The sequence below is a fragment of the Macrotis lagotis genome, chromosome 1, assembly GCF_037893015.1.
Source record: "Macrotis lagotis isolate mMagLag1 chromosome 1, bilby.v1.9.chrom.fasta, whole genome shotgun sequence".
Classification (NCBI taxonomy): Eukaryota; Metazoa; Chordata; class Mammalia; order Peramelemorphia; family Peramelidae; genus Macrotis; species Macrotis lagotis.
The window spans coordinates 542,469,206-542,493,423 of record NC_133658.1 but is presented as its reverse complement, the minus strand read 5'-3'; the positions used below and the strand labels follow the sequence as shown (position 1 = coordinate 542,493,423).

Below are 24,218 nucleotides of genomic sequence, written 5' to 3'. Positions count from 1 at the left end.
GATGCCAGTGGTCATAGGAAGACTTGAGAGGGTTCGCGTTTTATAAATGAGGGAACTAAGGATACCAGTAGTCATGGGATCACATATCATGTCTTGGAAGGGTTTTCATTTTATAGATGATGGAATAAGGGATGCCAGTGGTCATGGGATCATATATCATGACTTGGAAGGGTTCTCATTTTACAGATGAGGGAACAAGTGATGCCAGTGGTCATGGGATCACATATTATATCTTAGAAAGGGTCCTCATTTTACAGATGAGTGAACTAAGAACAAAGAAGTCCTTAATGCCTTCCCCAAGGTCAATGAAATAATATCAGGTAGTATTAGGATTTGAACCCTAGACCTCTGAGACTTCAAATCCATAAATCTCACAGAAGCACAGTGATAACTTCCCTTGGGTAAAAAGGTACAATGAGGAAAGTATCAGAGGTACAGTCTGGGGACCTAAGTATGAATCCTAACTCAACCACTTATAGTTTTAGGACTTTGGACTCTGAATTTCTGTCCCTTCATTTGTAAAATTTGTTAATACTGCCTGCTTCACAAGGTTGCCATAAAGTATGTCATAAATATCTGAGCTCTGGAATAACTAAGATAAAAATCTAGGTTTGTTAATATCTTTTGTAAATAGGATGATAAACAAAGTCATTCACAAAAGCAAATACGCATAATGCAGATTTATCAGCATTTATCAGCAAATCTGTCCTAATAAACTATATACAATAAACCATAGAAATTAAAAGATATTCCTTGGAAAAGAGATTTGAAGGAGTAACTTGTATCATCTACTATATGATGTTAATATTTGGTTAAAAACATCTTAAAGGTCATAGTATTTGAAAGTTAGGGAATTATTTGGGGAGATTTTCTTCTGCCTGAAAATAGAGAATACTTTTGGTATTACTGAGGCATCTTTCCTCTCAACCCAAAGAAAATTCCCCAATGCTAAGAAGCTCTCTGCAGTTATAATACATCCAACAAACCTTTCACAACATTTACAATCATAAGCTTTGCTTGACAAGCAACAGAAAAAGAAAAACAAACAAACAAACAAAAAAAACACAGAAAGAACTGGGTTAGTGGCTGGGGAAGGACAGAAATTCCCGGTCCTGACCTTTTGCTCCATGAACCGCCATGGGCAGTAGAGTCGACGCAGTAACATACTCAGCCCCTGGAGAGAGAAAGATCTACAGTTCGTTCTCACAGTCTCAGTTGAACTCACCCAGTTGTGTGATATTTTAAAAGGGTACATGGGGGGGGGTACCTTAAATCCACAGCTTTTTCAAGAATTTGCCACTATTTATTTCCAAGGAAAATGAGCATTACATTTTGTTTCATTTACTTTTACAACATATATCTACTTCATGGCACAATTAGGAAGGGGCAGAAGGGAATCAAATATTATTGGTGCTTCAATTCCAAAAAAAGATTAGCATTCATAAATCTAAAGAGAAATCTGAAATTCACAAGATTCATGACTAAAAGCCCCACATCTAAGATATAAAAGAACATAGTTAGCAACAGAAGCAAAAATGAGAAAAGGCATTGAGATTTTCAGTGCCTAGGGGATCCAATCCCTTTAGCACCAGGAAACCCAACCAAAGGGTTGAAAAAGAACAGCCAGTAGCTTCCTATCATTTCTTGCCAATTTGACTGTGAGCTTCCTTACTTGGCTTTATAAGCTGCTCCTCTTGGGCAATTCCCAGATCATCTGATTCTCCAGACAATTCCTTGATGAAGTTGGAAGGAAACATGCCAGTCTTTCCATTGAGAACACCTTCCCACCATCCCTCCTCCACCTGCACAAAAAAAGATAAAAAAAATGCATTTAAATTGAGTAATTTTCATTTTATTTTTTCTCTGTATTGCACACACTATGGACCTTTCCAAGAGAGAGAGAGAGGTGATGGCTTGTGTCTGATTTTCATTTCCCCCCTAAAAGATTAAACTAAAATGAATAGGACCAGATACTTAGAATATTCCACAATATCAAAGAAAATCTAATGTTTGGTTGGTGAACTCATCCATCTCTTTCTTACATCAAAGCAGCAAACCACACTGTTATATCAAGTCTCATCACTGAACAATGTCTAAAAAACAAAACTATTATGGAAGCCTGTGTATCCTGGTGAGGCATACTTAAATCTCAACTTTCTTATTATTGATCAAATATTGGAAGATAACTTTAAGAGTCTTCTCATAAACCAGAAGGGATGGGAATTCAGGAAAGCCTGGAAGGATTTGCATGAACTGATACTGAGCTAGGTAAGCAGAACCAGAAAAACACTGTACACCCTAACAGCAACATGGGGGTGATGATCAACCTTGATAGACTCACTCATTCAATCAGTGCAACAATCAGGGACAATCTGTGGCTATCTGAGATGGAGAATACCATCTGTATCCAGATAAAGAACTGTGGAGTTTGAACAAAGACCAAAGACTATTACTTTTAATAAACCATTACCTTATTATGTAATTTTGCTATCTCTTATACTTTATTTTTCTTCCTTAAGGATATGATTTCTCTCTCATCACATTCAACTTAGATCAATGTATATATCATGGAAACAATATAAAGACTAACAGACTTCCTTTTGTGGGGGGTGGGGGAAGGGAAGCAAGAATAGGGGAAAAAATTGTAAAACTCAAATAAAATCTTTCTTTTTAAAAAAGAGTCTTCGGGGGTGGCTAGGTGGTGTAGTGGATAAAGCACCGGCCCTGGAGTCAGGAGTACCTGGGTTCAAATCCAGTCTCAGACACTTAATAATTACCTAGCTGTGTGGCCTTGGGCAAGCCGCTTAACCCCATTTGCCTTGCAAAAACCTAAAAAAATAAAAGAGTCTTCTCATAAAGAGTAGTCTCAAATTAAAAGAGAGGAAGAAATATTTTTGAGTAAAGGGAAAAATTATATTGTCAATGGTCATTATATTATGACTGTCAAATGCCACAAGTTATTACTACTGATATAGAAGGATATTTTGCTAATAAGAGTTTTAAAAGAACTCCATTTTCTTTACTAAACTGCCCAAATCCTATCTGAAACCTATGTTATTATATATATATATATATATATATATATATATATATATATAATGTTGTTTGGCGATATTAAAATCATCAGTGATATAGAGACTCAAAACTCTTTTCCAACAAGATAGAATGATGCTTTCCCTATGAAACACTACTTAATGGTCTGTGTAGTACTAATAAAGTAAATGATATGGGGCAGCTAGGTGGTGTAGTGGATAAAGCACCGGCCTTGGAGTCAGGAGTACCTGGGTTCAAATCTGAGCTCACACACTTAATAATTACCTAGCTGTGTGGCCTTGGGCAAGCCACTTAACCTCATTTGCCTTGCAAAAATCTAAAAAAAAAATAAAGTAAATAATATAAAGAAGCAAAGAAAGATCTTTTATTTACTAAAACTAGAGAAATATAAATATATAAAAACACAGTTACTGTTCTGACACTTTCAAAGCTGCAAAGTATTTTGGAACATCAGGGAATCAACACCTGCTTGCTTAATAACCAAAAATCATGAAACAAAAAAAAAATTAAAAATCACAGAAATATCTGGAAACTAAATTATCATTTTAAAAAATGCTTGGTTGGAAAAAGATTTTGTGGGAAATTTTTGTAATTGTGACTTTTTAAGTGAAAAATAAGCCAGTAAAAGTCAGTAGCTCTCATTGAAGCCAATTAACTTGAAGAGAAAAATTGATGCTATAGGAAGGGGATTGAAAAACTGCTCTCTGGTCAATTAAGTGGTTCCTGTCTGGACCAAGAACAAGCTGATTTCATTGTCCAAGACATGGCCAAGAGCTCCCAAGAAAGCTAAACCAATTCAGCCATCACCTAGAACTACAGAAAGGTGAAGCTTCAGGTCTGTTGCTCTCTGTTGCCACCTATGGATTGAAAAAGGAAAGCAGAAGAGGCTATGCAGCTATTTTGGTACCCTCAGGAGCCAGTTTAAAGAGTCAAGGGGGGGGGGGGTAAGATAGGGGGTAAAATTGTAAAACTCAAATAATATCTTTAATAAAAATTAATTTAAAAAAAAAGTCAACTTCAATTGTGCTTCTGTGTCCTCTGTCCTAATTAGATAAAATAGCTTCTGGAGAAGTAAATTACAAATTGGGCTGGTATGCATAACTAAGACATCACCAGTTTGATGAGTTGTATACTTTTCTCAGCAAAAGTAACTATTACCATTAAGAACTAACATCCCTCTTTTTGAAAGAGATGGTTAATTGAAAGGGTTTCTAAATGTCAGTTTTAGTAGAGATGAGGACTTCACTAAATGATAAGAAATAGTAAATGAAATGTGCAGAGAAGCAGCTTTGTGTGGTGTGGATATTAGTGAAGTCTAAAGTTGAGAGTTACCCTAAGCACATGAATTTTCCTCCATCATATAGTTCCTTGACAGGTTTCTGTAAATGTGTGCCCACATTTTCATCATAAATAGGGAATGCACTGGTAGGAGACAGTGATCCAGCTTAATAGGCATACTGTGACAAATGCTATTACTTGTGCATTGCTTTAATATAGTAGTGTCTATAATGTTGGATAGCTGGGTAGTTCAAATATTTACTAGCCAAGTGTTCCTGGACAAGTCACCTGTGAAGAAATGTTTAATGGTATGTGCTTATTAATGTAGTTAATGGTATAAAGAGGCAAAGACAGAGTTTTTATTGACTAAAACTAGAGAAATATGAATATAAAGAAACAGTTAAAGGTATAAAAGAAATAGATTACTGTGTTGGACCCTGTTTGCCTCAGTTCCCTTATTTGTAAAATGAGTTAGAAAAGGAAATGGCAAAACTACCAGTATTTTGTCAAGAAAGCCCCAAATAGATTCACAAAGAGTCAGAGCCAACTGAAAAATGACTCAACAACATCAACAATCATACAATATTTCTTTTGCTATCTTGTTAAAGAAAGGGTTATGTTTTAGACCTAAAAGTCTTATTGTGTTGTAAAAATATCATGTACTGTAAATAGAACCACTGTAACCAAGATCAAAAGAAATGTAGCAAATTGGGAAACAATTTTTACAACTAGCATTTCTGACAAATGCCTCATTTCTAAAATATATAGAGAACAGGCAGTGGATAAAGGTGGAGCAGTGGATAAAGCACCAGCCCTGGAGTCAGAAGTACCTGAGTTCAAATCCAGACTCAGACAATTAATAATTACCTACCTGCGTCACCTTAGGCAAACCACTTAACCCCATTGTATTAAATAAAATATATAGAGAACTGAGTCAAATTTATTTTTAAAAAGCCATTCCCCAATTGGCAAATGGTCAAAGGATAAGCAGAGGCAATTTATAGATGAGGAAATCAAAACAATCCATAGTCATATGGAAAATTGCTCTAAAATCATTAGCTATTAGAGAAATGCAAATTAAAGCATCTCTGAGGTACTACTTCGTATTTCTCAGATTGACCAATATGACAAGAAAGGGCAATGATCACTGTTGGAAGGGATATGGGAAATCTGGGACACTAATACATTGTTGGTAGAGCTGTAAATTCATCCAACTTTTCTGGAGAGCAATTTGGAATTATGCCCAAAGAGCAATAAAAATGTGCATACCCTTTGATCTAGCAATACCACTACTGGGTCTACATCCTGAACAGATCATAAAAAGGGTAAAAAACATCACTTGCATGAAAATATTTAGAGCAGCTCTGTTTGTGGTGGCAAAGAATTGGAAATTGAGTGAATGTCCATCAAGTGGGGAATGGCTGAACAAATTGTGGTATATGTATGTTATGGAATACTATTGTTCCATTAGAAACCAGGAGGATGGGAATTCAGAGAAGCTTGTAAAGATTTACATGAACTGATGCTGAGTGAGATGAGCAGAGCCAGAAGAACATTGTACACCCTAACAGCAACATGGGGGGTGATAATCAACCTTAATGGACTTGCTCATTGCATCAATGCAATAAGGGACAATTTTAGGGTATCTGCAATAGAAATACATCTGTATCCAAAAAAAAATTGTGGAGTTTAAACAAAGACCAAAGACTATCACCTTTAATTTTAAAAAAGTTATCTTATGTAATATTTAAGTATTATTTTTTCCCCTTAAAAATATGATTTTTCAGGGCGGCTAGGTGGCGCAGTGGATAAAGCACTGGCCCTGGAGTCAGGAGTACTTGGGTTCAAATCTGGTCTCAGATACTTAATAATTACCTAGCTGTGTGGCCTTGGGCAAGCCACTTAACCCCATTTGCCTTGCAAAAACAACAAATAAAAAAGAATATGATTTTTCCTCTCACACATTCAATTTTGATCAATGTATAGCATGGAAACAATGTAAAGAATATCAGACTGTCTTCTGAGGGGGGTGAAGGGGAAGTAAGATGGGGAATTGTAAACTTTAAATAAAAAAATAAAAAACAATTATCATGTACTGTGAGAATGTGTTATCTTGTGATTGACTAGTTGTATAAAAAAGGACTATGAATTGAAGATGAAAGAGGGGGTCATGGAAGTGTTATATCCTCAGAGTAGAGAAATCTAAGAGACTCTGAATGTAACCATGGGATCCTGTTCTATCTCTGAAAACTTTTGACCTGATAGCGTGAGAGAAGAATGGGTACTAATTTGTCCCATATGAAGGGTACTGTGAAGACATATAGAGAGTAGTATGTTCTGATACTCATGGGAGGATGTTACCACCTCATATTATATACATCTTAACACTACAATCTCTTGTTACATTTGAGTACCATAATGGTTGTTGTTTTCTAAGCCACAGCAGTTGCATAGGTGAGAGGGAACCATACACTTTAAGAAACCTCTCAAACATAGGAACAAATTATCTGTCACCTTTCAGGTATTGGGGACTGTTAAATCAAGAGGAATTTTAAGAGTCATTTAACATTCAGTTATTTAATTGAATATTTCTTAAATGCACACACTGCATTAAATGGAAGAGATGAAAACAAAATAAGACATAGCCCCCAACCTTAAAGGGTACATAACCTATCCTTTTCTTCTGAACCTTCTTCCTCCTCAAAGAAAAAGGGGGGGGGTCAGATTTGTAGAAAAAAACATAGCTACAAATTTGGCTTTGACCAGCTTCAAATCTTGGGTAAATCTTTTAACTTGCTACTGCATAAGCACATACATTAAATGAAGGTAATAGTAAATAATATAGGAACTATTTAGTTCAAAGGGTTATGAAAATCAAATAAGAGTATATGGAAAGTGCTTTGTAAACTATTAAATGTTTATTATTGTTTTTAATATCATTATTCCATTAAAGTCCTGTTCTGATATCTCATTTTGATACAGAAAGGAGCTTGGGTTCTAAATGTTAATCATTAATCTTTAAAAGAAGGAAGGAAAGAAGCATGTATTGAGCACCTACAATGAACCAAGGACTACATATTTTTCAGATATTATCTCATTTGATCCTTACAACAACCTAGGGAGGTAGATGCTTTTAATATCTTCATTTTACAGTACAGGAAATTGAGTCAGGTTTGTTCCCTAATCAACACCAATACTCTGAAGTTCTAATCAAGGATGGCTATATAAGCAAGACTATAAAGGAGGCAAAGTCTTTCTTGACTCTCTCCCATTTCAATTCCTGACTCCTCCCTCACTTGTCATGCGTTCTCCTCCTACACTTCAATCACAGTCCAAGATTTCCATGACTGTTTTGTGTTGTTTTGGAGAAACAATAAGAGTTAAATGACTTGACCAAGGTCACACAGCTAGTAAGAGTCAAAAACTGTATTTGAACTCAGGTCCTCTTGACTCCAGTGCTAGAATTCTATCCATTGTATCACTTTCCTGTCCCTCATACCTTTATTCTTTGTGTTCTATTGTTCTCTTTACCTAGGAAAGGATATGGTGAAGTCAACAACTCTAAATGATAAATAATTAATGATAACTAATAATGATGGAGGACCTTGATGTTTTCAAAGCCCTTTATATGCTATCTCATTTGATCCTCATAAACTAACTCTGGGGCACAGGGGCAATCAATGTCTTCATCTGACAGAGAAAACTAAAGTGGAAAAAGGTTGAGTAATTTGCCCAGTCATTAAATTAAGAAGCAATAATTAAACAACTACCCTGTGTCAGACAGTGGGCTCAGCACCAAGGAGACAAAAAAGTCACAAACAGCCCCTGCCTTAGGGAAGTTACATTCTAATGGGGAAGAGATTGTAAATAAATCAGCCAGATACACAAGATATCCATAGAGCGTATAGAAGGTAAGCCCAGTAGAGAGGGCACAACCAGCTAAGGGACCCAGAAAGGTGGCCTCAGAGAACAGAGATTGCTCAATCTTGAAAACAAAGGTGGAGTGTAGAGGGTAGAGCACTTCAGACATTGTGGTCAGCAGTTATAAAAATAACGACAAAGAAATGGAAGATGGAATGCCATACTCACCTGCAAGTTGACCATGTTGGCAGAGTGAAGAAGGGAAAGATTGAGGTTAATGATGTAACAAGGGGCCAGTGTGTAAAGACTTTAAAGGTTGGAGGAGTTAATATATGTTTCTGAAAGTAATAGGGAGTCACTAGATTTCATGGAGCAGAAGAGTAGCCTGGTTAAAACCAATGATATAGAAAAATCACCTTGGCAACTGAATGGAGGATGGATTGGAGTAGGGGCTATCATTCTCTTCATCTGACAGATGAAATCTGACAAAGTTATCAGACTGGTTAGAAGCCTACTGTATTAGTACAGGTAAGAAGTGATGAGGTATGAACTACAGTATCAACTATGTGAATGGAGAAAAAGGGATAGATACAAGAAATATCATGAAGGTAGAAACAAGGTTTGGCAACAGATTGGCTTTGTGAGATGAGAGAAGAGGCAAGGATAGCTATCTGGGGGATGAAAAGGGTGGAAGTTCTACCCTCAGTAACAGAGAGGATCAGAGGGAGAAGATAACATGGTATTTAAGACATCTAAAGGACCTCCATAACACAATATACCAAAGGGAGCTGGTAATGCACTATTACATTTCAGGAAAGAGACTATGATTTGCTATATTGATCTGAAAATCATTTTTGAAGGGAAGATTTGAGAGGTCTTTCTGCCTCCAGATCCTGCATTCCTCTACCATGTCTTATTAAGATGTAATATGCTGTCACTTCCAAGATATTTGTCTGCAGGCCAGTTAATCTGACTTATGTCTTATATGCTGAATTACCTGTCTCATTGGTTTTACAATGTTTATCCCCCATACCTCAATTATTCCTCCCTCCTTATCTCTGCTTCATTTTTCTGGTTTCTATCAAGTTCTGGCTCAAAACAGGATGCCTTTCTCACTTTCCCCAGCTGCTACTCACTGTTCTCCCTCTTAAGATTAGCCTTCATCTACTCTGTGTACATATGTACACATACATATATTTTCATATTATGTTTACATACACATATGTACAGTTAGTTCAACTACAACACTTATTTTGAAAATGTGAAGTTTTTCCAATATAACTGACAACTAAGGAAACGTTTTGAGCACACCTCAAAAGAGAAACATTTAAGGGAACAAAACTAATAAACTGCAACCATTACATTGCACACTTCCACAAAGACATTTCAGGTCTTTTTAAGTGCTATATTCATTATATAACTTCTGGAGCTGTGGGTTGTGGAGAGGTAGTCTATCTTCTACCATAGCTTGGGCCTGGAGCTATGGACCCTCTAAGGATTCTCTCTCCCCAATAGCAAGTTGAATTTGTCAGTCTTGGCCCTGTGGAAACCTGGTTCAGGCAGAGTGGTACATGAGGGTGCCACTAGTTATAATAGAATTTATGTATTTTTAACCATTTAACATGTATAAAACAGTGCTACTATTTTTATCAAGCTCCTGTCTTTTTTAAAAACTGGTCACTGATGAAATTTTTTGAGTGTTGCCTCTCATCCCATAAGCCCTGCACAATTTTGGGTGGCATGGTGATTTTTAGGTATTTCTATGTCCTGTTACAGTACAACTTGTTATTCACATGGTGTTTCCTCTTTTAGAATATGGACTCTCTTAGGGCAGTGTCTTATTTTGCCATTCATTATGTCTCCAGGTCAGAGCAAAGTGTCTGTCACATGATAAACACTTATTGACAGATTGATTCTATGAAATTTAAAGTGTCACCCAGACTTGTTTTTTGTTTTGTTTTGGTTTTTTGCAAAGCAGTGGTGTCAAGTGACTTGCCCAAGATCACACAGTTAAGTAAGTATTAAGTGTCTGAGGTCACATTTGAACTCAGGTCCTGAGTATCCTCTGTGCCACTTAGCTCCCTTGTCATTCAGACTTGAAGAGTCATATGGGACAGGAAGCAGGAAAAGGGATGTCAAAGAGGACTTTAAACATACTTTAACAACACCAGGATATGGTCATGATAAAAATTCTTTGTAAAGCTTAAAACACCGTATAGTGTAAGCTTAATGACTAATATCACATAGAATTGCACTTAGTGTAAGATCAATCTCTATCACCAATGACTAATACGAATATTATTTACTATTAAATATTTAAGAATAAGAAAAAATAAAAACTAATGTTGAAAGATGTCATTTATCAGTAAACCATTCTCTACTCTGCAAATATGAGGATATTTCTATTTTCATACTTGGCACATAGTAGGCATTGAACAAGTGTTTAATTAATTGGTTAATTGTCCCATATTTTTCAGAGAAGATTCATAACAACCAGTTAGAGTTTGAAGAATTGTCTTAAGACAAATTCAGAAAACTCTAACCCATAGTTCTAAATAATGCCATATGTCTAGGTCAAGCCCATTGAGATATATTATTCATTAGAGTTGCCTATTTTAGGATGAAAGGAGCCAGTAAAATCAGTTATGAACCTAAAAGCAAAATTCTTAGGGGATTTGCCTGGAGGGGCCCCTGTTTTCTAGTCCTAGATAAATGAACCATAAAATTATCTTTCATTTTTCCCAAATTGTAGCCTAGGTAGAAGAGAATCAAAGATTTCCCATAGACAACAACCAGGGAGGACCCTGAAATGATCCCCTAATGCTATCACATACTGTGCAGACCCAGTACAGTTCTATCAAAATGCCTCCAAAAGATTCCTTTCTCACCCCCCACCCTTCTCCCTATCTCCACGTGACCAGTAATAAGCAGTTCAAGTAAGAAATACCTCAGGGAGGTACTTTTGATACATTGCTTTTGTGGGCTGCCTACTGGGAAAACAAAATATATCTTCATTTAAGCAACACCCTCATGCTGTCACTACAGCTGTGACATGACAGTCGGTGCACAATGACAAACAGGAAAATGATAAAAGGTATATTATTACCCCCAATGGATGTGATAAGGGGAGATTAAATCATACAACCAAGTATATATTGTACACAGGGTGAGATACACAGTGTCCTACATCATAAACTTGATGGGCATGACACAAATCGCCTTCTGAGTTACGCCAGCTAGGCCAGAAAATTTTGGCCAAGATAATAGCTTGCCTCTCCCATGTCTTTATTTGATTCAAATAAGCAGGGTTTTGAGATTATTCTTATTCTCATACTGTATTTCTTCAAATAAACAGAATCATATAACCAAGGAATGTAAGACCTGGAGATCTGAAGAATTATCTGGTTCAGGGTGTACATATTAAAGATGAGGGAAACTGACCCTAAAGAAGTTATTTTCCTAGATCTCACAGTGAAAACAGATAGGATTATAGACTTGGTTTTCTGACACTCAGACTATTTGGTGCCTATTATTTTATTAGATAAAGCAGACATTTATATCTAATCCTAGCTTAGATGCTTAGATAACTACATCACTTGATTTCTTATGCTTTGGAATTCTCATTTAGAAAACAAAGAGGCCTTTAGGGGTTCTTCCACTTGTCTAAGATCACATGAGTTTCTCAAACATGATAAATTCTTACCAACCAGAGAAGGACCAAATAGATATATAAAATTCCTGCAAATTAATGGTAAGGACACTCTGTTTAAATATACAGAGTAGTACAGTGGATAGAGCACTGGCCTTGGAGTCAGGATAATGGAAGTTCAAATCTAGCCTCAGATACTTGCCACTTACTAGCCATGTGATCTTAGACAAGTCACTTAACCCTGACTGCCTCACATCCTGGGCCATGTCCAGTAGTCCTGATTATATCTGATCACTGGATCCTGTTGGCTCTGGAGGAGAAAGTGAGGCTAGTGACACATGCATCCTTCACTCAAATCCAATTCATGTGCTTGTCATGGCATCACCTCCCTGATGTCATGAACTTCTTCAAGAATGAAGGCCAAGCATCAAAGTGTTGTAAAAGTTTTAATGGCTAAAATCTTATTAAGACTTTTAGGATATCCTAGGAAAAAAAAATTTTGAACCTCAGAAAAGCATATTAGAAAAACTACCAGAAACATCAATTAATATTTATATATTAAAATCTGCAAAAAGCCCATGATAAAAAATAACAAATTAGGAAATAGAGCAATTTTCACCTGGCTAAATAAATAAATCTGAATATCTAAATAAAAATATTTTCACCTAGTTAAAATTAAAAGAATAACACTGACATATTCTTTACAGCAAAAGTGCCATATAAAAAAATTCTTAAAAGACATTTGTCAGGCAGCTAGGTGGCAGGGTGGATAAAGCACCAGCCCTGGAGTCAGGAGTATCTGAGTTCAAATCCGGCCTCAGACACTTAATAATTACCTAGCTGTGTGTCCTTGGACAAACCACACTTTAACCCCATTGCCTTAAATAAACAATTATTTTTTTTAGTTTTTGCAAGGCAATGGGGTTAAAGTGTGGTTTGTCCAAGGCCACACAGCTAGGTAATTATTAAGTGTCTGAGGCCAAATTTGAACTCAGGTCCTCCTGATTCCAGGGCTGGCGCTCTATCCATTGTACCACCTAGCTGCCCCTAAACAAAATTTTTTTAAAAAGACATCTGTCTCTCTGATCTCAAGAGAAAGACCACTGAAGTTTTAAAAGCAGTTTTCAGTGTCTGTATATAGCATAGCAAAAAAAGATCAAATTTACTAAAATTCTTTTACAAAGCCTAGTTCTGTCTGGAGTTGTTTTACTAACATTCTTTCCTTCCCTCCCTCATCCTGGTACCTAACAGAACAGTATCACTTGCAGGCAATATATTTATCATCATTTCATCAGAATTAGGTGGCTATCCTCTCTGCCAGAAAGGTTCAACAGTCCTCTACATCTTTTGTGCTCTAATGACAAGAAGGAAAAATTTAATCATACTATGAGGATTGATTTTTCTGGTAAAGAGTTTCATAAAGTTTAACTAGACTGGTCCGCTGATGGACATACATGATTCTGTTTCGTTGGCACAGCCTTCAAGAACCAAGGGTCACTACCATGGCAAGATGAAGAAGTGAATTAAGAGCTATGATCCTGTGAGTTTCTCAATCATAATAAATTCCTATCTACCTTCATGAAAAGAACTAAATAAATATCTAAAATTTCTACAAAACAAATGTTAAGGTCATTCAGTTTAAAAAATATAGGGTGTTCCATATCAAGATATTTTAGTTCTTCTTTAAAACAGCAAATTGAGTTTGAGAGTTAATTTTTCAGAATTTGAAATAGTGTACTCCCTGTTTTCTAAATTCTATTGGATAACCTCTTGAGTTGGTTCCAATTTACAATTGCCCTGATTAGCTATTTAAAACTTACAATGGCAACTGCTTATTTTAAGTGTTAGTAAGAAAGGATTTATTCTTTTTCCCTACCTAGGACAGTGACAAGTGGTAAGATGGAGAAAACAGTTTACATAGCTTTCTTGGGCAGTTCAGGGATAAATCTAAGGACATCAAATACATTAGAGGTGTTAAAAATGAAAAAAAGCACACAGTCTAATGAATTTAGCTTTATCTTCTTACAAGTCAGTGTGTGCTTTCATAAGGGTACTTGCTGCAATTTTAAACTCTCAGGAAATAGATAAATTAAAAGTAAGCAAAATCTTACTGAAATCATTAAAAAGATACTGTTGATTGTTTTTAATTGTGAATATTAACAGTTCAATCTTTTTATGTTTATAAAGCATTTCCCATATATCCTATTAGACACTGACAACAATCTGTTAAGGAGTATAACTATTATTATCCTCATTTTGCAGAGAAGGAAAATAGACTTAGTTCTATAACTGGTTACATTAGGTAAAGGGTAGGTTTCCAAGAAGCCACTTTCTGGAAAATAAACTCCTATTTTTTAATCATGTGCATTTAATGAGAGTGACTGACAATTTTTAGATATCAATTAAATATTTTTTAAAATGTGAAAGGTGAGATAAAGAAGTTAAGTGGGTTATTCCAAACCTGTTGAAATAATAACTAACCAAGACCTAATTGTTTGGCTAATTTTCTCCTCTTATGTGTGAGATTAGTTCACAAATCACTGATCTTATACCAAACATGATATTATACCAAAAGAATATAAGGTCCTACATGACTTTTCCTTTTAAAAAATCAAGCCAATGGAAGCAGCTAGGTGGTCCAGTGGATAGAACACAGGCCCTGGAGGCAGGAGGACTTGAGTTCAAATCCAGTCTCAGACACTTAATAATTGGTTAACTGTGTGAACTTGGGCAAGTCACTCAAATCCCATTGGCTTAAATAATTTTTTTTAATTTTTAAAAAATCAAGACAAATGATGAACAGATTTATTCATTTACATTTTCTAATATTTCAAGATATAAATTTGTTAATACATTGCAAGTTAGTGAATACACCTAAGTTGCCTGGTCCCTAAAGCAACTATGGGGATAAGAATCTAAGAATTTTAAGTAATAGCAAAAATACTTATGGAAAGTTTCCCAAATAAGATATATATATATGAAACCTTTATTAATCTTTAAATGGCAAATTGACAATAACTTTCATTTAGCAATTTAGAAATTTAACTGTTTCCTCAAATCTATTTTAAAGAATAAGGAAGTTCACTTTTTACCTTTTAAAAAACAATTTGATGTTATTTTCTTTTTTTATAAACTATCACTCAACATTACTGGGTTCCCCCCCACTCACCATTCCCTTGTTATAAATTATTTCTGCATACATAGAAGAAATAATCAGCAAAATCAAAAAAAATTGAAACCATGGGGCAAAACAAATGAACATATAGGCTATGATTGAAAAATATATGCTACCAGGGTGGCTATGTGGTGCAATGGGGGGCAGATAGGTGGCACAGTGGCTAGAGCACCAGCCCTGGAGTCAGGAGTACCTGAGTTCAAATCTGGCCTCAAGACGCTTAATAATTATCTAGCTGTGTGGCCTCGGGCAAGACACTTAACCTCATTTGCCTTGCAACCCCCCCCAAAAAAAAGAAAATATATGCTTCTTCCTACAGGCCTGGTTCATTTGGGGTCTAAATTTTAGGCCAGGTATCCATTCAGAACTTACTATCTCTCTTTCTACTCTTTCTATAGTATTTATACCATCCCTTCAACAAACCTTAAAAGGTCATCCATATCAAGTTAACCAAATGCAAGCATTTTAAAGGCACCTACTATAAGCTGGACAATAAAAAGACAAAAATAAAAACAGTCCTTGTTCTCAAGAAATTTACATTTTAATGATTTCAGGCCCAGTACTCTATCCATTGAACCATCTAGTTGCCCTAAATTCAATCCTCAGACTTTTCATGACCTCATTTGCTTTTCTTGACAAAGATAATGGAATGGGTTGCCATTTCCTTCCTCTCATTTCACAGATAAGGAAATTAAGGCAAACAGGGTTAAGTGACTTGCCCAGAGTCTCACAGCTAATTAGTATCTGAGGCCAGCTTTGAACTCAGGAAGATGAGTCTTCCTGACTCTAGGTCCCAGCACTCTACCCACTGTGCCACCTGCCCCCCAAAGTCCTACCCCCCCAAATAACATGATTTCATAATAAGCTCCTCATAGTTATGTAAGCATAAGGATAGAATATTAGAAACCTATACTCCCAAGAACTAGGAATATCTATATCCCACATATACTACATAAAAGATTGCTTACCTCTCCTACCACCTCTATGATGTCACCAACTTTCAATTCCAATTCATCATCATTCTGGGGCAGGTAACTAAAGGCTACCTGACATCGTCGCCTCCGATTGCGTTCTAGATAGAGAGGGGAAATAAAGAATATTTAGACAAAGTCTTTACAAAAATAAGTAAGTACAAACAATTTTTTAAAAACTTTTTAAAATCAAAATAAAGCTTCCTAAGAATGTAGATGGATTAAGATCACACATCTTGATTATGAATCTTTGAAAAATTGCAAGGAGTGCATCAGCACTGATCTTTTCAGAAAGAACAAGGCATTCATTTTTTTAAACTTTTAATTTAAAAAATTAGCTACCAAGTCAAGCATGAATATGAGAATGAATGAAAAGAATTAGGAATGAATATGAGAAACTCATCAAATTGTAAGAAAAGTGTAAAACCTCAGCTCCTGGGCACTCTGGGAACTGGTGCTGTCTATGCTGTTTTGCAAAGTATTTTTTAAACTGATATATAATATGACCTAGAAAAAGGAATCCTCTGATTCACAGAAGCAATGTTAGTGGAATTGTGAACTGAATCAATCATTCTAGAAAGTAATTTGGAACTATGACCAAAGGGTTTTAAACTGTACATGCCCTTTGATGCAGCAATACCATTTCTAGGTTTGTATCATAAAAAAAGGGGGGGAAGAATCTACAAATACAAAAATATTTATAGTAACTTTTTTTTTAGGATTTTTGCAAGGCAAATGGGGTTAAGTGGCTTGTCCAAGGCCACACAGCTAGGTAATTATTAAATGTCTGAGGCCCAATTTGAACTCAGGTACTCCTGACTCCAGGGCTGGTGCTCTATCTACTGCGCCACCTAGCCACCCTATAGTAACTTTTTGTGGAGGCAAAATATTAGAAATTGAGGGGATGCTCATCAATTGGGAAATGGCTAAACAAGCCATTGGAATAAAATACTATTATACTAAAAGAAATGATGAGCAGGAAGATTTCAGAAAAACCCAGAAAGACTTATATAAACTAAATGGAGTTAAGTGAACAAAACCAAGAAAGCACTGTGCACAGTAACACAGGGAGAGGATCAACTATAACAGACTTAGCTCTTCTCAACAGTACAATGATCCAAGACAATTCCAAAAGACCCATAATGGAAAATACTATCCACATACAGAGAAAAGAAAGATCTATGGAGTCAGAATGCAGATTAAAGCATACTATTTTTCACTTTTTTGTTGGTTTTTCTTGTTCATGGCTCTTTCCTTTTGGTCTGATTTTTCTTTCACAACACTATTAAAATAGAAACATGCTTAACAGTATTGAACAAATATAATACTGTATCAGATTGCAGGAGAGAGGAGGGATAAAAATTTTGAACTTAAAATCTTATAAAAGATGAATTTTAAAAACTACCTTTACATGTAATTAGAAACAATAAAATACTATTTAAAAAAAAAGAAAAGAAAAATCAAAAAAAATTTGGGAGGTAGGGTAAGGCAATTGGGATTAAATGACAAGACCAGAGTCACAGTTACAAAGGGCAAAATGCCTGAGGCTGGATTTGAACTCACTTCCTCCAGACTCCACAGCCAGTGTTCTATGTGCCACCTAATTGCTCCAAAACAATTTTTTTTAAAAAAAACAATGATATGGTTCAAATGATGCTGATTCACAGCAAATTTCACAAATAATACAAAAGGAAAAACTGACCTGCTTTTGGGGAAGAGGGAGATACATGGGAACTAACTCATTTATAACCCATTAGAACTGGGGTTAGAAGTATTTTTTTTAACCATACTTGCCATACAAATAAGTGATTCCTGGCTACCTACATCAAGGTAAAAACAAACAAACAAACGAACAAAATAAAACCAAATCTATACTTCACTAAAGCAGTAACAGAACATAAAACTAATAACTACAAGATATGTTACTTTCCCTAACAGTGAAATTCTTTCTTATTTGTAAGAGTAAGCTCATAGTACTTTCCATAATTTACATAATAAAAACCCACTGATAAGAGTCATAATTGTGACTACCCTTCCCCAACATACTTTGTGTGAGGCAACAAGGTGCAATAGATAGTGAGCTGAAATTTGAATCCAAAATCTTGGATTTATATATCGTGTCTTTGACATTTATTCATTATGTCGCTTTGTATAACATAAATACATCTCGATTCTTTCATTGGTTAAAAAAAATAGTTTGTACTAAATACCCTCACCTTTTGCAATTCTAAATCTTAGTTTCAGTGATCTAATTTTTATATTGTTTATGGCTGTATATAAGATCACAGACTTATTGTTAGAAATGACCATGGAGTTCAATAATTCTAATTCAGAGGTAATATTACCTTTTGTATAAAGTTCTTAACTGGGGCCCATGAACTTAGATTTTTAAAAAATTTTTGATAATTATAATTCAATACAATTGCTTCTTTAGTTTTGCAATCCTATACATTATATTTTATACATTTAAAACACAATTACGCAAAGGGGTCCATTGCTTTTATGACTGCCAAATGAGTTCTCAACACAAAAAAGGTTAAGTATCCTCCCTAAGTACCTCTTCACAGGATTCTTAAGAATTTCAAGATAAGGAAAGAGAGATTGGAACTAAATAACAACACTTATTCCTAACTTTAACTCCTCTGAGGGCAGGGGAGTTTCATTTCTCATCTTTCTAACCCCAGTAACACACACACACAGACACAGACACACAGACACACACACACACAGACACACACACACAGACACACACACACACACACACACACACACACACACACACACACACACACTGCCCCAACTGGGGCAAGAATTATTATTAATTATTAAAAATTGTTTGCTCGGACAGCTAGGTGGTGCAGTGGATAGAGCACTGGCCCTGGAGTCAGGAGTACCTGAGTTCCAATTACCTAGCCCTATAGCCTTGGGCAAGCCACTTAACCCCATTGCCTTGCAAAAACCTTAAAAAAAAAAAAAAAAAAAAAAATTGTTTGCTGGATAGAAACTGGCCTAGGAAAGTCCTGCTTTCAGAACTATGACTGAGGAAGACCACCTGCAGCAGAAATCGGAGCAGAGGCAAAGGCAGCTGGGGAGCAACTGAAGCCACCCGGGCCACTGCAGTGCAGCTCTGTAACGCAAATGAAAGAAAATATATATCTTAATGTACATGCAGGTGGTTACAGAGAAAGAGTTAAAGAGTTACAGAGCTGGGCTAAACAAAGCAGAGGGAAAAGCACATCTCAAGGACTTGTATATTTTTTGTTTTTTGGGGGTTTGTTTGTTTTTTTGGTTAACAAGAGACAAGAAGCACAGAGTCAAGGAAGAGAGAAATCATTTCTGAAAAGTTCATTTCACCATAGAGCCCCCCAACCTTATTTTTCTCCATTAAGCCTCCATTACAGCCATGATAATCCTAAGGGATAATGACAAAAGAAACATTCAAAACAGTTTCAAAGATATGTGGATCGCCTGTAGGGAACACGTGGGGGGGGGTGCACTAAGGAAAGAAAATTCATATGCAGCAGCAATAATAGCTCCCTGTTGAGCACTTTATGGTCTGCAAACAGCATGGTACCAAGAAGGGAAAAGGCCAATCACTATCACTATGCCCAGCTAATCAATATTCCTGAAAGGCCTCTACAGATGCTATTCTATTGGTAGCCTAATTCTCTCCCTTCCATTTTCCTCTGTCTGAATTTCCCTTTTAAAGTAAAGCAGATCTGACCAGATGAAATGAGATAAAGGAGAAGCAAAAATAATTCATCCAAAATCAGGACAGCAATCCATCAATAAACATTTGTTAGTGCCTACTTTGTCCTAGAACTGTGCTAAGCACTGAGGATGCAAAAAACAGGCAAAAGTCAGGAGCTTACAATCTAATGGAGAAAACAATATGTTAACAAATATACTCTCTCATAACATTCAATTACGATCAATGTATACCATGGAAACAATGTAAAGTCTGGCAAATTGCCTTCTGTGGGGGGTAGGGGGAGGGAAGTAAGATTGGGGAAAAATTGTAAACCTTAAAATAAATAAAATCTTAAAAAAAAAACAAATATATACAAAGCAAGTTATTCAGTATAAATGGGAAATGATTAAATACGAAAAGGCACTGGAATTAAGAGATGATAAGGAAGGCTTCCAGTAGAAAGGGGGATTTCAGTTGGGATTTAAAGGAAACCAAGGAGGTTAGTTAGTCACAGCAAAGGAAAATCATTTCAGGCAAAGGGAGACAGTCAAGGAGAATGTCCAGAATCAAGAGTTGGAGTATTTTTTTATTAAAGATATTATTTGAATTTTACAATTTTCCCCCCAATCTTACTTCCCTCCCCCCACCCCCCAACCCCACGGAAAAGCAGTCTGTCAGTCTTTACTTTGTTTCCATGTTGTACATTGATCCAAACTGAGTTGTGATGAGAGAGAAATCATATCCTTAAGGAAGAGACAAAAAGTCTAAGAGATAACAAGATCAGACAATAAGATATCTGGGGGTTTTTTTCCCCCTAAATTAAAGGTAATAGTCCTTGGTCTTTGTTCAAACTCCACAATTCTTTCTCTGGATACAGATGGTATTCTTTTTTGCAGACAGCCCAAAATTGTCCCTGATTGTTGCACTGATGGAATGAGCGAGTCCATCAAGGTTGATCATCACCCCCATGTTGCTGTTAGGGCGTACAATGTTTTTCTGGTTCTGCTCATCTCACTCACCATCAACTCACGCAAATCCCTCCAGGCTTCCCTGAAATCCCGTCCCTCCTGGTTTCTAATAGAACAATAGTGTTCCATGACATACATCTACCACAGTTTGCTAAGCCATTCCCCAATTGAAGGGCATTTACTTGATTTCCAATTCTTTGCCACCACAACCAGGGCTGCTATAAATATTTTTGTACAAGTGATGTTTTTACCCTTTTTCATCATCTCCTCAGGGTATAGACCCAGTAGTGGTATTGCTGGGTCAAAGGGTATGCTCATTTTTGTTGCCCTTTGGATGTAGTTCCAAATTTCTCTCGAGCTGGAGTATTTTTAAAGTGTCTTGTTCATGGAACGCTCTGGAGGTCAGTGTCAATGGATCAAAGAGAATGTATGAGGGAGGAAGGTATAAGGGAACAAGAAAGATAGGAGGTGGTTACCATTTTGTATTTGCTCCCGGAGGCAATAGGGAGCCACTATAGCTTATTGAGAAGAGGAGTCACATGATCAAATCTGCACCTTAGGAAAATCATTTCAATGGCTGAATGGAGGCAGAAGAGTCTTGAGGCAGGCTGATCCACCAGTAGGCTGTGTGTTTATCTGGAGGTAACAGGAAGAGCCTGGGACCTAGATCCGGAAGACCTAAGTCTGAAGTCCAGTTCTGTTGCTGGCTAGTTGTGTGACCCTGAACAAGCCACTAAATTTTTCTGGATCTGTTTTCCTCATTTATAAACTAAAGGTTGTATTACATGTCTAATGGATGGTCTCTTCCTGCTTTGACATCTTGGTGACACTCTCCCAAAATGACATTTAACATTTCAATCTCTTTGTCTCTAAGTAAGGAGACAACTCACAGTAATAAGAGCACAACACTGGAAGCATCCAACAAGACAATTCTAAAGATACTTTCCTGCCAACAGACCAAATGACAACATGAACAAGGACATGAATCTCTTGGGAGCAGATAATGCACCATCTCCTGCTTTCTATCCAAAGTGGAAAGTCAGAAATAGTTACACACCTTCATTTTCACAGGACTGTAAGCCCTATTAAACCTCCAGGTAAGACAAGATCAAATATAAAGTCCTCCATTTGCCACTGAATGGCCCTCATAATGTGAAGTTTAAAAAAAAGTCAGAAAGACATAGTTTCTGGATAATGGAATAATTTTATTAATAAGGCCAGCAGGTTATTAATAAAAGGATGGCCATTTGGTCATCTCTCTTAGATCAAAGACACTTTATGGCAGTAGAGTTTATGTGTCCTTTGAAAAAAGGTGTTTCAAGGGGTGCATACTCAACTCTGATGGTTAATCAAATGGAAGTTGACTATCTTGGAGTACATTCCTTAGGTTATTCAAATCTTGGTCAAAGAAACCAATTTTCCAGATCTATCTTGCTAATGGGGAGAATTAACAGTTCCCAAGGACCAATCTAAGTAAACACAATGAACAGGCATATATTCATTAGTCCAAACTTAGAATTTCTTTTACTGTCTAATAGATTTTTGACCTGGGTAAATTTTCTGTAAGAGACATTCCCCATACTGGTTGATTTCTGAATAAGGAAATTTTTTAAAAGGGTAAAACTTGATCCTAAGATAATAATTAACTATTAAATATGAAAGAAACATTAATTTCTCAGAATAATTTATTTTCTTCCTATCTTTCTAATGTCCTTGTATTCTCCTTACATTTTTATTCCTCTCCATGTGACTTATAATCCAGTGACATCAAGCTTTTTTTTTTCCCCCAAGGCAAATGGGGTTAAAGTGGCTTGCCCAAGGCTACACAGCTAGGTAATTATTAAGTGTTTGAGACCGGATTTGAACCCAGGTACTCCTGACTCCAAGGCCGGTGCTTTATCCACTACGCCACTTAGCCACCCAAATCATGCTTTAAAAAAAAAAAAGAAAAGAAAAGAAACACTTCATCTCCCAACACCATAACTTTTTGCAGGCAGTCACACATGCCTAGAATGCTCTCACTCTCTGCCTCTGCTTCGAAGTTTCCCTTAAGTTGGCTCAAATCCACCTCTTCTCTGGTCTCTCACACTGTGTCTTCTCTCCAAGATGACTTTACATATTTACTGTTTATTTCATATACACATGTTGCTTCTCCCAGTATATCAGCTTCTAGAGAGCAGAAATTATATTTTTGCCCTTCTTTGACTGCCCAGAACATGGCCACACAAAAAAGCATTTAGCAAATGCTTATTTAATTTAATTGCTTAGAAACCAACTTAGAAGTCATTTAATAAATTGCTTCCAGTTGTACCATTTAACAAAGAACTGAGGACCAGAGAAGTTAAAAGTGACTTACCCAAGGTCACATAGGCAATAACTAGGTCTTCTGACTCAAAACCTGGTATCTTTGATACCTTGACAGGTTCCTCTGATGTATACTTCCCTGCTATTAAATGATTCAATTATATTATAGATCAATTAATTCCCTACATATATATCTAGTGATATATTGCATATGTATCACCATAACAAGGAAAAAGGATAACACAAGAACAATCCTAATTCCCCATTAAGCATACTCCAACATTATATAATGAAGACTTGCTGTTTTTCCTAAGAAAGGTATTATTCACCATGTCTCAGCTAGATATTGAATTTCTTTAAATCAGACAAATAGTATGAAAGGGGAACCAATCCCAGATTATCATAGAAAAATATACTCAATGAGAGGCTATGATGCCCTTGAAAGACCACTGATAAACTAAGGGCCAAGTGCTATCTCTACTACTTCATAAACAAGCGATCTTTGAGAAATCATTTACTCCTTCTGGGGCTCAGTTTCCTTATTTGTGGAATGAGAGAATTGAATTAATATCACTAAAAACTCTAGTTCTAAGAATAATGATGATGATGACGATGATGATGATGATGATGACGATGATGATGATGATGATGACGATGATGAACTAGTAACATTTATATAGCATTCACTATGTATCTTTTAGTATCACCAAGTACTCTACAAATGGCATCTCATTCCTCACTTAAGCAAACAGTGACACGTCCTGGAACACACAGTTAGTAAGTGTCAGAGGCAGCATTTGAATTCAAACTCCACACTCTACTCATTGTGGGCCACCAGGTGCTCATGATACACACCATCCTTGGACCTAAATAACATTAACATAAAGATAGATAGTAACTCTCAGAGGCAATAAAAACTTCAACCAACAACAAACCTACACCTTACCACCTGAGCAAAAGTCTAACCAAAACCGGGACTGCAGAAGTGTCAAAGAATGAGTGACTTCTGCAGAAGTGAGCAAAAGCAGATCTGCAATCTAGTAACAAGCAATTAAACCGCTCACAGAACAAATCTCTTTGTTGGAAAATGGCCTGAAAGCATGCCAGTGAACTCGAAGAAGACTTAAAGTCACTAGACAATGTTTTATGGCAACAGCATTTACTTGAGGGACCAGGAAAATGGAAACTGACTCATTCATGAGATATATAAATCATAAACATAGGTAGAAAAGGATAACTTCAGAAAACATTTTCTAGTCCTGAACCT

At 36.2% G+C, this 24,218-nt stretch overlaps 1 protein-coding gene across 5 annotated transcripts in view; it reads right to left on the bottom strand.

The window, feature by feature from the left end:
* Positions 1 to 24,218, bottom strand: part of SH3KBP1 (SH3 domain containing kinase binding protein 1) — a 451,877-nt gene that overhangs the window by 214,126 nt on the left and 213,533 nt on the right. For 4 of the 5 annotated variants that reach the window (XM_074214287.1, XM_074214288.1, XM_074214290.1 and 1 more), the window contains 3 exons: positions 15,986 to 16,089; positions 1,673 to 1,802; positions 1,118 to 1,174 (listed from right to left, as the gene is read on the bottom strand). In XM_074214287.1, coding sequence (XP_074070388.1) covers positions 1,118 to 1,174; positions 1,673 to 1,802; positions 15,986 to 16,089 — 291 coding nt within the window. The remainder of the gene's footprint in view (positions 1 to 1,117; positions 1,175 to 1,672; positions 1,803 to 15,985; positions 16,090 to 24,218) is intronic. The other variant, XM_074214289.1, reaches the window with a different exon arrangement.